At 47.7% G+C, this 15,399-nt stretch overlaps 1 protein-coding gene across 18 annotated transcripts in view; it reads left to right on the top strand.

Annotated features, from left to right (window-relative positions):
* DEPDC5 (DEP domain containing 5, GATOR1 subcomplex subunit) overlaps positions 1-15,399 on the top strand; it is a 95,274-nt gene that overhangs the window by 41,619 nt on the left and 38,256 nt on the right. For 9 of the 18 annotated variants that reach the window (XM_067014846.1, XM_067014848.1, XM_059040082.2 and 6 more), the window contains 3 exons: positions 8,082-8,147; positions 11,531-11,714; positions 11,905-12,065. In XM_067014846.1, the coding sequence (XP_066870947.1) occupies positions 8,082-8,147; positions 11,531-11,714; positions 11,905-12,065 (411 nt within the window). Of the gene's footprint in view, positions 1-8,081; positions 8,148-8,872; positions 10,162-11,530; positions 11,715-11,904; positions 12,066-15,399 lie in introns of those variants that run through there. The other 9 variants (XM_067014850.1, XM_059040088.2, XM_059040084.2 and 6 more) reach the window with 5 other exon arrangements.

Below are 15,399 nucleotides of genomic sequence, written 5' to 3'. Positions count from 1 at the left end.
GCTCAGAGCAGGCCCATACCTAGAAGCGAGGTGAGAACCAGAAAAGCAGGGCCATGTCTATTTCCGAATCATTTCAGCCACAATTTCGGGTGACCTATTTAGAAGCAGTGTATAATGCATGGAATTATAAATGGGCTGCACTTTACGTTTTTAGCCGAGAACGTGTTGGTCAAGAACACATTTATCATTGGACTGTCAGTGAGTCGTGATTGAGGGCTGCTTATGAGATCACTGTAGTGGGTAACACCAGGCCTGGGAGCTTTAAATTATGTGTGTGTGTGGTGGTGGGGGGCAAACCCACCCCCATAAAAACAATCAGGAGAGACCCAGAAGGAGCAGTGTGGTTCCAGCTACGAGTTCAGAGAAGAGAAGAGTGACGTTGTTGCTTATAGAAGTGGGCACGCATCTCAGACGCGAAGGGGTAGAATTTGGTCAGGAGGAGAATGAGAAGGTGAGGGATTCTAAGTGGAGGGAGAGTAGGAACTTGTATTAATACAGGGTTTATGCTTTTTGGAAGCACTTGTATATCTGTTATCTTATGCGATCATCCCAGTAGGGAGTAAGTTATTAAGTATATTTTACATATGCAGCAACGTAACACCCAGAGATGTGGAGATGTTACACTAATCTCTCAAGCCAGTAGCCAGGTGTCCTGCCGTTTCTGATTTCAGCAGCAGTATTCAGAGAGCCTTTACAGGGGTAAGGTAACATGAATTTGGATGGGTGGGGGGCAGATTTTGGACAGCCTCAAAGGACAGATAATTGTACAAAATGAATATGAAAAACATTAAAACTGAAAGAAAAAATAGTGCTGCTACTTTGTGTCTTCGTTTTCTATCAGTTAACTTGCATTTGTGGAACTTGGCTTAAGGAAGGCGTAATGAAAGTGAAGTTGTATTAAGTTGGTGAATGAAGTTTTCCTCCATTCACGGGTGGATTCAGTCAGTGATATTTCTAGAGGCCTATAGCTAAGGCTTGGAAACTGAACTGGCAGTGAGAGAATTCTAAAGGATTACACTTATTTTCTTCCTATTTTTAGTGCATCTTTTCTGTCATTCATTTTGAATGAGAAAACAAATCGAAGAAAAATTTGGGGATGAGTAAGATACTTTTTATACCTGTACTCAGGGGGCTAAAAATGTTACTTGGCTACCAGACTCTTTTAAAGTACCTTCAGAATATGCTAAAGGCGATGTTTCTATTGTTTTGCTAAAAGAAGGAGCCATTTTATAGGATCCCAGAGTTTTACCTTCCTGGCTGTTTGGGGTCAAGTTGTACCAAGGAGGGCTGCTCTGGGGCTCATGGGACCACACTTTGAGTGAGTTTCCTGGTGACCTAAAGCTGGGGAACCATGGGCTCAAGTGGTAACAGCACCAGGATTTGCCCACAGTGGTTGTGGGGTGCTTCCGGGCCTGGGGTGGGTAGCTCACGTAGACCAGATGATTCCTCAGAAGACAAGTCTTGGAATTTTACAAGCTGGTCTGGGGAAAAGCAGAAAGTTGCAAAGAATCCTTATTCAGCGATTGGTCTGGAAGATCCTCAAATGACAGCATCCTGGAGGCCTCTGAGCTAAGAGTTCCCTGGTGCACATGCATTGGGAAAGTGGTTGCTGCCCCCTGCACCTCGGGCTCACCTTCTCCCTGTTGGGCTCCTGACTTATAGATCCATCTACCTGATGGGCCTCCCCACCTGGGTGACCCCCGGCTACCTCATCCTTAATTACTGGCAGCTGAGCTCACGTCTTGCTGTCCCACCGCCTGCCCACCTGCCGCTGCTTTTCTGACTCTGGGCCACATTCTCCATTCTCACCGCCGTTGCTTTGTTTCAGACCCGTGTCATTTCTGGCCGGGATTGTCACCGTAGCTTTCAAATCATCCTCCTGCTCTGTTCATGTCCCCTCTGATCCATCTCCCGTACTGTCACCAATGAGCCATTTTCAAATGCAGGTCTGGTCTGATCACCTCTCTGTCCCACACGTGAACCGTTTAGTGGTTCTTCACAGCTTGTAATGCCTGTCGTCACCTGGGCCCCACCTGCCTTTACACCTTCACCTGCCTCCACTCCCACGTAGCCCTGCATGTGGGAAGAACACAGGCTCTGGAATCTTAGGACATGAGTCCTGACTCCACCTCTAAAGAGCAGCAAGGCCCTTGGGCCAGGTACTTAACTGCTCTGTACCTCGGTTTCTTCATCCGTGAGGAGGGTTGAGTATTAAGTGTGACAATAATCCACGCAAAGCTCTAAGGATAGTGCCTGGCACTCATGGTGAGCACTCAGCAAACGAGAGCTGTTGTTGTCATTACTCTTATTAGATGAACACAGTTTATATTCCAGCTGTTGTCATGCCTTCTCAGAAGATCTTTATCCTGATGTTTCTGTGCATAGACTAGTCCGTCTACAGAATATGCTTTTTCCTTTATCTTCAACCCCTGATTTTGCCTTGTAAACATCCACTTGGTCTTTATGGATCAGCTTCAACAACACCTTCTCCTTGGAGCCCTCCCTGCTGATTTTGCTTCCCCCCCGTGCCCTCCCAGGAGGTGTGAGGCACATTTCCACGTAATTCCAGACGCAGTCGTACACTTGGCATATCCTGGGCCCACTGTTTGTTTCTGCGTCTGCTTCTCCACTAGACTGAAAGAACTTATCTTTATCTTCTCCTCACAGTGTTTAGTGTGTTTATTGACAAAGACATTTATACTTCTAAAACCAAGCTGCCAGAATGACAGCATTTGAACAACACACAAAATTATTCTGTTTAATTGGTATACGAGCTATCAATTCATAAATATGTCCTACAGTGTTTAGCTTCTTAGAGCAGGTGTCGGCTCCTTGGGTTCTTTCTCCAGTCAGGGCGATATAGTTAAACAAGGTCATCCTTACCCTTGCCCAGTCCCTTTGTGACCAGGAGCGTGTGTTTCCTAAGGGGCCAGGGCTGGGACTTCCCTGGTGGCACAGTGGTTAAGAACCCACCTGCCAATGCAGGGGACGCGGGTTCGAGCCCTGGTCTGGGAAGATCCCACATGCCGCGGAGCAACTAAGCCCATGCGCCACAGCTACTGAGCCTGTGCTCTAGAGCCCATGCTCTTCAGCAAGAGAATCCACCGCAATGAGAAGCCCGCACACCGCAACAAAGAGTAGCCCCCACTCGCCACAACTAGAGAAAGCCCGCGTGTAGCAATGAAGACCCAACACAGCCAAAGAAAAATAAATAAATTAATTAATTTTTTTAAAAATTAAAGGGCCGGGGCTCATTGGGAGGTGGTCTAGCACTGGCTTCGCGTGGGAACTGACTCTAGTCTTTGCTCTTGTACTTCTTTTTTTTTCGGTATGCGGGCCTCTCACTGCTGTGGCCTCTCCCGTTGTGGAGCACAGGCTCAGTGGCCATGGCTCACGGGCCCAGCCACTCCGCGGCATGTGGGATCTTCCTGGACCGGGGCATGAACCCGTGTCCCCTGCATCGGCAGGCGGACTCTCAACCACTGCGCCACCAGGGAAGCCCGCTCTTGTACTTCTTGATCAATTATGTCAGCTAGCCACAGGGAGAAATTAGGGAAAATCATTCTAATTTGTATTACCAAGTGCAATGACCAGTTACTGTCAGATCTACCTTCAGGTATATCCAGAATCTTAGCATGTCTCATCACTTCCATCAGTCATAGCCCAACCCAAGAGGCCTTCATCTTTCACCTGATTGTTGCAGTGGCCTGCTAACTGGTCTCTCAGCCTCCTCCCTTTGCCCTTCCATAGAGTTTATTTTCAGTAGAGTGGTTCAGAATGACCCTTGGAAAATAGAAGTTAGATCAAGAAATGGACATAAAGATCTTCACCTGCCTGCCTGTCTCACAGAGTTGTTGAAGGATCAGAAGTAGATCGGGTTCCTTAAGGACAAAATTATCACATTGGGTACTTGTCTGGGGAGAAAATGGGGGCCAAAACAAAACTAGTGAACATTTCGCTCATTAAAAAATGGAAGAGAAACGGGAAAACCTCATCTGTGACCCACCTCTGCCTCCTGGTCTTGGCGGTTTGCACCATGTGCAGGCATGCAGGCGTGACTCCGATTTCGCCTGCATTTGGACCTGACTCATAGGTGAGTTGTGATTCACAGGGCTGGCATCTCTGCGGGTTTCCTTCCTGGCCCTGTGTTGCCCAGCAGGAACCAGTTGTTGGTTGGTCTGGGCAGGCAGCTTTTATCCCTCTGTTTCTTTAACTGGGCACCCGTTTATAAGACTTGTTAGTGTCATCTCCCTGATGGGGGTAACTGTGCTAGAGAATTTTGTTAAAGAAAATCAGTGGATGCCAATTTTCTTTCTCTTTACTGTCGGGACTCAGAATCTGCAACTTGGTGTTTGTGTTGAGTATTAGGTACGTGCAGCAGATTTGGCCCAAGAGCTACCAGGCAAAGTAAATCAGAGCGCACAGTTACTCACCCAGGCCAGGCTGGGTGTTTGTGGGGAAGTACCATCTCTGTAGCCCAGAGAGAAGAAGTGACTCGCCCCGGGCACAGGTGTCCCCTGGAAGCAGCCCAAAAGGCCCCACACGGATTACCTTTTTTGGCCGAACGTTAGCAACCAGAAAACACATTCACACTGCTTGACTCCGAACAGCTGTCAAAAGAGACAGAGCTGAGTTGGCTCTTCTGAGCATTTGCTCCCCGAGCGGTGCATCTGGCTTTCAACTTTGAGAGTGAGGTTCATTCCCAGATGTTGGGTTGGAGCAGAGCCGCCCGCCCAGGAGGTCTCCCCACCACCCTCCCAGGTCGTTGGGTTCTTCACATGCCAGTGGTGAGTCTGCAGGCCTAAAGCTGAGCCTCAGAGGCAGAGTTGCAGGGAGAGGCTGTGTGCTGGGCTTGAGCTGCAAGGAAACTGTGAAAGTAGCTTCAAAGAAGCCTTTAAAATATTTATTTCTTCAAATTCTTTTCATTAAATTCTTTTCATTTCTTTCAAATAAAATGTGTTTGGGGACGGAAGACAGGGGAGGCACAAACGCTGAACATGCTTTATCCCTTAGAGATGGACAGGTCTGCTCTGAGCCTAGAAGCCAAAGGTGCTCCGAGAACCCTTTGAAGGGTTGCCTCTTTAAACTCAAACAATTGCTCACACAATTCTTAAATTGAACTGTTTCTTTATGAGGGTAAGAATTTCAGTTCTCGTAGATGAAGTCTGGATTGGGTTAAAAAAAAAAAAAAAAAAAAAAAAGGTGCTCTGATGATGAAATTTAGAATCCAAACCCATGAGGTGATGTATTAGTAATTCTCCTATTGCTCACATCGCTCGGAGAATTCCGGTTTTATAATTGCCTTCATACCAGTTCTCAGGCCAGACAAGAAGAACCACCCCATTGCTGCTTCTTTGTGTTTGTGTGAAAATGGATGCTGTCAGTCAGGCTAGCTTTTTCAGAAAATTTAGCTACAAATGGCTTTTGGCTGTTGACAGAGAACAGATAACGTTTTCAGTAGATGAAAACTGATGCCCCATTTGGAGAGTCAGGAAATAAAGCTTCTGTAGAGTTACACAGAAAGAGTCTAAATGCAGGTGTCACTTCCTTACTGTGTGATCTTCAGTTACTTACTTAACTTCTCTGTGCCTCAGTTTCTTTATCTGTGGAAAAGGGATAACACCTACCTCACATTTGCCTCTTAGTGTGGGTTTGAATAAAATGAAGCACTGTTATTTTTCTGACTTAATAGATTGTATCTTCTTATTATGATGGCTAGTAATTTTTTAAAATCTACTGAAGGCAGCTCCAAAAAAGAAGTTCTAAAATTGTTTTGGCCAAGTGACATCATCTTTCTGAATTAAAAAAAAATTATTTACTTTTAAATTTACATACAGTAAAATTCACTCTTTTTAGCGTACAGTTCTATGAGTTTTGACAAATGCATAGAGTCATAAGCACCAACAAAGACATCAAGATACAGAACATTTCCATTACCCCTCAGATTCTTTGTGCTGCTTCTTTGTACTCAATCCCTCCCTCCTGCCCTGGCAACCACCGATCTGTTCTCTGTCCCTTTAGTCTCTCCCAGAAAGTCTTGCACATGGAATCATACAACTTGGAGCCTTCTGAGTCTGGCTTCTTTCACTGAGCATAATTCGAGATTCATCCAAGTTGTTGCTGGCATCCACAGTCACGTTCAGTACTTTTTATTGCCATATCGTATTCCATTGTATGGATGTATTAGTTTATCCCTTCACCAGTTGGAAGACATTTGGGTTGTGAATAAAGCCACACTTACATAACTTATATAACAGGTTTTTGTGTAAACATCAATTTTCATTTGTCTTAGGTGAATTCCTAGGAGTGGGATTGCTGGGTCAAATGGTCAATATATGTTTAACCTTTAAAGAAATTGCAAAACTGTTTTCCAAAGTGGTGCACCATTTTGTATTCCTACAATCAGTGGATAAGGGTTTCTGTTGCTGCACATCCTGGTCAGCACTTGGCATGAGCAGTCCTTCTAGCCATCCCAAGAGAGCCAGGTGCAGAGGTATCCCACCGAACTTCTGATTTGCCATTTCTCTAATGACTAATGACATTGAGCATCTTTTCACATGCCTTCTGTATGTGTGTCCATATCTTTTGCCCATTTCCTCATCAGGTTGTTCTCCCGCTCTGGAGTTTTTAGAGTTCTTTATGTGTTCTGGATACACATCCTCTGCCAGAGGTGCGATTTGCAAATACTTTCTCTCACAGGTCGTAGCTTGTCCTTTCAAAAATTTCACAAGGGATTTGTAAGTATTTGTTCTTGTTATAAAAGATTCAGCTGACACGAAAGTATTTACAGTAAAAAGCCAAAGATCTCCTTTCCCTCCCACCACTTCCTCCAGCTTTCTTCTAGGAGATAGCCACTGTTGACAGTTTCGTGAGGATCTTTCCAGTCCTATCCTAATTTTCTAGTAAATGTAAATGCATGGCTTTCGGGATCTTAGTTCCCCAACCAGGGATTGAACCCGTGTCCTTGGCAGTGAAAACGTTATATCCTCACCAGTGGACTGCCAGGGAATTCCCTAGTAAATGTGTTTTGAAAGGGACATTTAAATATTGATATGTGTGTTTTGAAATTAGTTCTATTACTTTTCAGTCAATAAGTTGCATTTCAGGGGCTTCCCTGGTGGCGCAGTGGTTGAGAGTCTGCCTGCTGATGCAGGGGACACGGGTTCGTGCCCCGGTCCGGGAAGATCCCACATGCCGCGGAGCGGCTAGGCCTGTGAGCCATGGCCGCTGAGCCCGTGCGTCCGGAGCCTGTGCTCCGCAACGGGAGAGGCCACAACAGTGAGAGGCCCGTGTATCGCAAAAAAAATAAAATAAAGTTGCATTTCAAAGACTCTCTGTTTTTCCTTTCAGCCCAGTTACAGGCAAAATCATTGCTTTTCTCTTGCAGTAGTGAGTTTTGATGTCCTGTGTCATATTCCAGGAAGCCATGATTCAGGAAAGAAAATTTCAGAGGATGACTGTTAAGTGGACTAAATTTAAATAGGTCATCTTGTGTTTGCTAAAGCTCGCTCTAATTAGTTGAAATTACTTTGAAATTCGTCCCGTTTCTTATTCTAAGTGGTGGGTTGCTGTTTGCTTTTCTTCATGTGCACTAAAGGTTCTGTTAGGTGAACAGTATTGATAACCTCAGAGTAACGTTCTGGCTCCTTCCTGAACTTTAGATTGTTCATTTTTCTTTGATGGATTCTTTTGTGCTGTTGGAGATACTCAGCACAGAATTTGTACTTGGTTTTTCATTTTTAGCTGCAGGTTGGGGCTTTTTTTTTTTTTTTTTTCATCTTTTATTTTTTATTTTTGTTGCGGTGCGCGGGCCTCTCACTGTTGTGGCCTCTCCCGTTGCGGAGCACAGGCTCCGGACGCGCAGGCCCAGCGGCCATGGCTCACGGGTCCAGCTGCTCCGCGGCGCGGCATGTGGGATCTTCCCGGACCGGGGCACGAACCCGCGCCCCCTGCATCGGCAGGCGGACTCTCAACCACTGCGCCACCAGGGAAGCCCGGGGCTTTTTTTAAAACCATAACTGGTCAGAACTTTTTTTGCAGAATGAGTCTCACTGACACAGATTCTTTTCATCTTTCCACAGGTATGAATCCTAGGACCCAGAATAAGGATTCTTTAGAGGACAGTGTTTCTACCTCTCCAGACCCAAGTAAGAGGGGCCTGCTGACAGGGGAAGGTGGCAGGGAGGTGGGGGCGTGGGGTGGGTGGTCAAGGCACTGGGGGAGCAAGAGGGAGCCCTGTGGGAAGAGAATGGTCTGGAAGTTCACACGTCTCTGGATGGTGAGGGGAGAGGGGAGACTCTGCAGCCTCTCCAATGGAACATGAGCGGCAGGGAGGCCAAATGACCTGTTCTGGAATGTGATTCGGGGCCACACAGGAAGGGTAGCAGAATTCCCAGAGCTGACCTTGGCTCTCAAATGCTTAACGATGGCTCTGGGGAGAAGTCCATGGCTCTGGGGAGAAGTCGGAAGGAAGAAAACCTGAAACTGTTTACATCCCTGTAGTTGGAAGTGTTTGTCTGGGTTGCATTTTGCTTTGATCATCCTTGTCTATTGAGATAGCTGAACATCTAAATATCAACAATAGCAAAAGACCAGAAAAAAAAATTCTACTGCTTGATCGACTTTGCTTTACTTCACTGTGACCAGTGGATATATGTACATCACCAAGTCTTTTCATCCCCACTTTTAAGTAACTTAATCATTTCACTACTTCTCCAGGTCTGGCATAGTGGTCATTTTTCATGGCAATATCAAACACATTATTAAATCGTGCTTTGGATAATCATGTTTTAACGGTGGCCATTTGGGTGATTTCTAGTTTTTTAGCATGTAATGCATGGTGCAGTGGGTGTGTTTTTTTCTCTTGGTTCAGATCCTCGGAATATATTCCAAAGAATAGTTGGCAGATTGATTGTTTTCTAGAAAGCTGCCAGCCCTGAATAGATGAGCCTGTTTCTTCTCTACAACTCCAGCATTGGATTTTGTCATCTGTGTTTATTACTGTTAACTGAATGATTCTGAGGTGGGACCTCCTCAGAGACCTCTGCAGGGCCTGAAGATACTGGAGGTAGAAAAGAGGCCACACGGACCTTTTACCCATGAAAAAGAACATCATCAAGCTAAGAATTGGGAGCTTTTCTCACCACAGGGTTTGAATTCTCCGTATCTCAGTGTGTGCCCAAAGACACCATTTCTAAAAGGTTTTTATAATCTTGAGGGTCAGGAAGCTGGTGACAGCCAGAATGATGTAAGAAGGCACAGTGACAGTGTCTTCTGTTTCTGGCCTCCCCACGAGGGCTGCATTGTGTGCCCACCTTCTGCTGCTGGTTCTAACCAAGAAGTGTGAACAAATTCATCCCTCGTCTGCCCTATGGGGAATTGGGGTATTAACTAGGTTATCGTGGGCTGTGTCATTTTTTAAAAAATTTTATTTATTTATTTTTAAATTGAAGTCTAGTTGATTTACAGCATTGTGCCAATCTCTGCTGTACAGCAAAGTGACTCGGTTATACACATATAGACTTTTTCCATATTCTTTTGCATTATGGTTTATCACAGGAGACTGAGTATAGTTCCCTGTGCTATACATTAGGACCTTGTTGTTTATCCATCCTGAATGTAATAGTTTGCATCTACCAACCCCAAACTCCCAGTCTATCTCTCTCCCTCCCCCCTTCCCCCTTGGCTGTGTTTTGAGTGCTTGAAGTATTAAGGAGTTAACAAGACCTGTATAGAATCAAACTCATAGACTGAGAGAGTGGAGTGGTGATTGCCTGGGGCCTGTGGGGAGGTGGGCAGTCGGGGGGGGGGGGTGTCGCTGATTGGTGGGCATAAAGCTTCAGTCCTGGGAGATGAGTAAGTTCTGGAGACCTGCCACTGGGCACTGTCCTCAGTTAACAATACTGAATTGGACACTTACAAATTTTGTTGTTGTTGTTGTTTGTTTTTTTAAAATTTTATTTTATTTATTTATTTATTATACAGCAGGTTCTTATTAGTTATGTATTTTATACATATTAGTGTATATATGTCAATCCCATTTTCCCAATTCATCCCGCCCCGCCTCACCCTACCCTCCGCTACACTTAAAAATTTGCTAAGATGATAGATCTCACGCTAAGTGTTCTTACCACAATAAAATAAAATTCAAATCAATCAACCAAAAGTCACCCCAGGACCTGGAATGGAGACCATGGAGTTAGGCCTGTTGCAGGTCAAGTCATCTTCCCCAAAGCAGGGGTGCCACACAGGGCATGTTTCCTGCTGGGACTCAGTTGTGCAATTCCCTTCTTGTCCCCTAACTCCGGGCTCAGGGAGGCTCTGTTGCCCTGGGTGGTATGTGTCAGTCACTGTATAGAGGAAAGATCCCTGAGCAGAGTGGCTTCTGGCCCTGTGACCTCTGGTGGGTTCGGCTCTGTCAGGTGTTTAAAGGGGCCGATGATGCCTCCACACCTGCTTGGAGGAGGTGATGTGAGGGGGTACAGCACACGGTAAGCCACAGGGCACCACAAGAAGTGAGGTGCATGAGGGTCTCACTGGGAATGCAGAGGCAGAGGTGTGGAGTGTTTCTGTTGCTCGTTGCTCCCTCGCATGGAGATTTGACAAATACTTTTCACTTAAATGACTTAGAGAGATAACCGCACCATTACTTTGACTCTGATTCTCAACCGGGGAATATTTTGCACTTCAGGGCACATTTGGTCATGTCTACAGACATTTTTTGTTTTCACAACCAGAAGATGTCACTGGCATCTAGTGAGTAGGGATCAGGGATGCTGCTCATATCCTACAATGCCCAGGACAGCCCCCACAACAAAGAGTTATCTGGTCTAGAATAGGCTTCATGCCCCGAGGTGGAGAAACCCTGCTTTACTCAAAGAGCAGGCGGTTTTGGACAGACCCATGTGGTCGGGCCCACTCTGCTGATGGCAGCTTTAATTTCTAGATTGTTAAACTGTCTCCTAAAGTTCCGGCCTTGTAACTCCCAGACGTCCTTCCTTGATTCCTCTTCCTACCCTTTTGGATCTGTGACTTATTTTTGCAGTCTTGAAAGTATTCCTGAATTCTGCTCCCGTGTGCTATTCGCTCCAAAATCTGGCTCCAAAATCCGGCTGTGCTCTCCTCCTCTCCCCACCCAGCCCCTCCATCAGCCCAGGGGAGGCTTCCAGCTCAAGCCTCTCTTCCAGTCTCGGAATGTTGATTTGCTTCGATGTGTAACTGCCTGGCCTGCCCTGCCCTGCGGTAACCTCACTGGCATCGCGGCTGTAGCTCATGATCAGCAGAAAATGAAAAGTATCGGCTGTGCATCCCATTTGCATGATGAGATTGGATAAGCACTGCGTTGTCTAACAGCCTCTGTTTCTCTCTCTTTCTCCCCCCCCACCCCTTTCCTGGCAATTTTATCACCTGTCACCACCTTCTTTCCCCTTCCCCCTCCCTTCGTCCCGACCCCCCCCGTCACCCCCACCCCCCACCATCCTACACCTGCCTGGTGACTACACGTACCTTCCTCCCTGTTCACACGAGGCAGTTCTGACGCTGTCTGCTCCCCCTGTAGTGCCAGGCTTCTGTTGCACAGTTGGCGTGGACTGGAAGTCTCTCACTACTCCGGCGTGCCTCCCCCTCACCACGGACTACTTCCCCGACCGCCAGGGCCTGCAGAACGATTACACTGAGGGCTGCTACGATCTCCTCCCAGAGGCCGACATGGACAGGTCGGTGGCAGAGGAAAGGCGCGCAGCTTTTGTTTCTCCCAAGACTGATTTACAAATCGTTAGTTTCACATACCACCACGGAAGGGTCATCAGGGCTGGCTTGTGGGGATGAAGCCAAGGACTGGGGGACTCTGAGTGTCACACGGCCCTGGGCCAGGCATGTCCTGTGAACAGCTGTCTGTCTTTTCAGGAGGGACGAGGAGGGTGTGCAGATGACGGCTCAGCAGGTGTTTGAGGAGTTCGTCTGCCAGCGGCTCATGCAGGGCTACCAGATCATCGTGCAGCCCAGGGCGCAGCAGCCCAGCCCCTCTGGCCCGCCCCCGCTCAGCAGCAGCCCTCTCTATGGCCGTGGTGAGCTGTCCTCTTTGGACTGTAGTTTCTCTTCTCTACTAAGTTTGTGCAAGCAGGTTCTCAAGATAGTAGGGAATACATACATTTAGGAGTCATTGTTTTTCAACACACATTTTTTTTCCCTCTAAATCTAACTTTACATGAGAATTAAACTCTCCACTGGGTTCCGAGTTATCTTAAAACTCTCTTTGATCTCCAACTCTCCTTTTAAGGTAGAGGGTATGACCAAGTTCAGGAAGTTCCAGCCTGGCTTGAGCAGTACCTCGGGGTCCCAGGCAGCCAAGCAGGGGCTGAGCTGTCAAACTACAGGGTGAATATTCCAGACCCAGGAGCCTGGGTTTATGTCTCACACAGTGCCTGACACAGTAGGTCTTCGCATGTTACCTGAACCTCAATTTTATACTTGTTGGTTTTTTTTTTTTTTTTCCCAGTCTGGATTCATGTTCTCTTGTTTGTCACTGCAGCTCAGTGACTTGAAGCCGGGATGGTTTGTCTGTGAGTGGGAGAGGCTAGTGAGTGGTGGAGACTCAGTGGCGCCAGCTGAGTCAGGGCTGGGCTCTGGAGGGCTCCTCTGAAACAAGTCAGGCAGCGAGAATTACATGTAGGGGCCTGGAACCACACAGCGGCGGTCACTTCCTGGAACCATCACTGAGCATCTGATAGTCCCCTGCTTCCTCCTTGTAGCTAATGAGCTCCCCTGCTCCCTAACCAGCCAGTACCAAACCTCAGGCCATCTTTGGCTTCATTAAAGCTCCTCTGGGGACTTCCCTGGTGGCGCAGTGGTTAGGAATCTGCCTGCCAATGCAGGGGATTTGGATTCGAGCCTGGTCCGGGAAGATCCCACATGCCATGGAGCAGCTAGGCCCATGTGCCACAGCTACTGAGCCTGCGCTCTAGAGCCCGGAGCCACAACTACTGAGCCTGCGTGCTGCAACTACTGAAGCCCACTCGCCTAGAGCCCGTGCTCCGCAACAAGAGAAGCCACTGCAATGAGAAGCCCACACACCCTAACTAGAGAAAAGCCCGTGCACAGCAATGAAGACCCAGTGCAACCAAAAATTTTTAAAAAGCTCCTCTGTTTAGAGGATCAAAGAAGCGTGGACTTGTTAATGGGAGCTTAGCAGTCCTCCAGTCCAGGCCCTGTTGTTCACGACAAAGCTTTGGATTCCCTCTGGATTTTCTCTAAAAGCCCCTTGTGATATGTATCACGTGGTACCTTCTTCGCACACTATGGACTCTACTGAATAGTAACCTTTCTGAGTGCCAGGATGATTTCAGCTGCATCTTGTTGTCCTCCACCACGGAAACCACTGTGCCTGGTGTACGACAGTGTGCCTTGATGAATATATGACTGTGTTCATTCATTCGTTCATTAATTTTTTTTTTTTTTTGGCTGTGTTGGGTCTTCATTGCTGCGCGCGGGCTTTCTCTAGTTGTGGCAAGCAGGGGCTACTCTTCGTTGCAGTGCATGGGCTTCTCATTGCGGTGGCTTCTCCTGTTGTGGAGCACGGGCCCTAGAGCACGTGGGCATCAGTAGTTGTGGCACGCGGGCTCTAGAGCGCAGGCTCAGTAGTTGTGGCACACAGGCTTAGTTGCTCCGCGGCATGTGGGATCTTCCTGGTCCAGGGATTGAACCCGTGTCCCCTGCACTGGCAGGCAGATTCTTTTTTTGTGTGTGTGGTACGCGGGCCTCTCACTGTTGTGGTCCCTCCTGTTGTGGAGCACAGGCTCTGGATGCGCAGGCTCAGCTGCCATGGCTCACGGGCCCAGCCGCTCCGCGGCATGTGAGATCTTCCCAGACCGGGGCATGAACCCACATCCCCTGCATCAGCAGGCGGACTCTCAACCACTGCACCACCATGGAAGCCCTGGCAGGCATATTCTTAACCACTGCGCCCCCAGGGAAGTCCTCATTAGTATTTTTTTTTTTTTTTTTTTTTTGTGGTATGCGGGCCTCTCACTGTTGTGGTCTCTCCCCTTGCGGAGCACAGGCTCCGGACGCGCAGGCTCAGCTGCCATGGCTCACGGGCCCAGCCGCTCTGCGGCATGTGGGATCTTCCCAGACCGGGGCATGAACCCGTGTCCTCCGCATTGGCAGGCGAACTCGCAACCACTGCGCCACCAGGGAAGCCCCCTCATTAGTATTTTTGAAGCTCCTGCTCTGTGGGGGAAAATAGCATTAGTCAACTATGATATACAATTCCAGTTGCAATAAAGACTGTGAGGGAAAAAATCAGAGGGCTGCGAGAATATTTAATACAGGACCTGATCTGGTCTGGAGAGTCAGGGGCAGCTTCTTTGAGGAGTTGATGTTTGAGCTACTGCTGTACCTGAAACACATGCAGGAGTTTTTAGTGAGAGAGGAGTGGAGGGCAGGAACAGGTACGCCAAGCATGCCAGGAAGCAGGGTTAGTATGTGCAAAGGCCTTGTTGACTGGAAGACCTCGTGAGACTTTCTGGGCACCCAAAAGAAGACTGGCGTGGAGAGCACTGGGAATAAGCCAGCAACGTGGCCAGAGATGTCAGGAGACCCAGGCTGCACAGGCCCACGTGAAGGATTTTGTTCTTATCCGAAGAACAGTGGGATGAATCTGCTTTTCATGTCAGTGTCTCCATCCAGGTTGCCTACTTCCTTTTCTGTGAAATAGCACTTTATCAGCTGTTACTGAAAATACAAAGACGAACAAGATTTGGGTCCTGGCCTCCTAGAACTTTTGGTTTGTCAGGGTGTGAGACAGAGGCACACAAGGAGCTACATCCAGGGTAGAATTCACCGCTGATGGGGTCTGATAGCTTTCTGGAGGAAGTGGCATTTGATGGTGACCTTAAATGAGCCCTAGGATTTCGACAGTCGCTCAGGAAGAGAAGGCAGAAGAAGCAACAGGAGCAAATGTTTGGAGAAGGAAATTCGAGCAAATAAATAAGTCTGAAACATGGTGGTCCTTTAAGTCTGAAACGTGGTACAGCAGTGTGGGCGTCACGGGGGCTGAGGGCCGAAAGCTAGGTTGGCCACCCCCACGGTTGAGGGCCTCAGATGCCAGGTGGCAACTTGTGCCTGAGGGGAGTGGAGTTCCATTTTCGTCAATTAACTTCTACTCCGGAACTTTCCTTCACAGAGGACGAGGCATTGGGCTGTTCGGCCAGCTGTTGTAGGCACCCCCAGGCCCTAACCTCCTGCTGGCTGGTTCAGAAATAGAAAAATCTGCCCACTTCAGGACTTTTTTTAAACCAAGAATGTTTCTTTTCCATGAAACTGCCCCTGGAAAGAAAGTGTTGCCTCTTTTGTTTCTCCTTTTCTAAATCTATATGGAAGAGAAGCAACTGCCTCTTAAAG

Source organism: Kogia breviceps, chromosome 15 (assembly GCF_026419965.1).
Source record: "Kogia breviceps isolate mKogBre1 chromosome 15, mKogBre1 haplotype 1, whole genome shotgun sequence".
NCBI lineage: Eukaryota > Metazoa > Chordata > Mammalia > Artiodactyla > Physeteridae > Kogia > Kogia breviceps.
The sequence above is the reverse complement of the archived record's forward strand: the minus strand, read 5'-3'. Positions and strand labels throughout refer to the sequence as shown.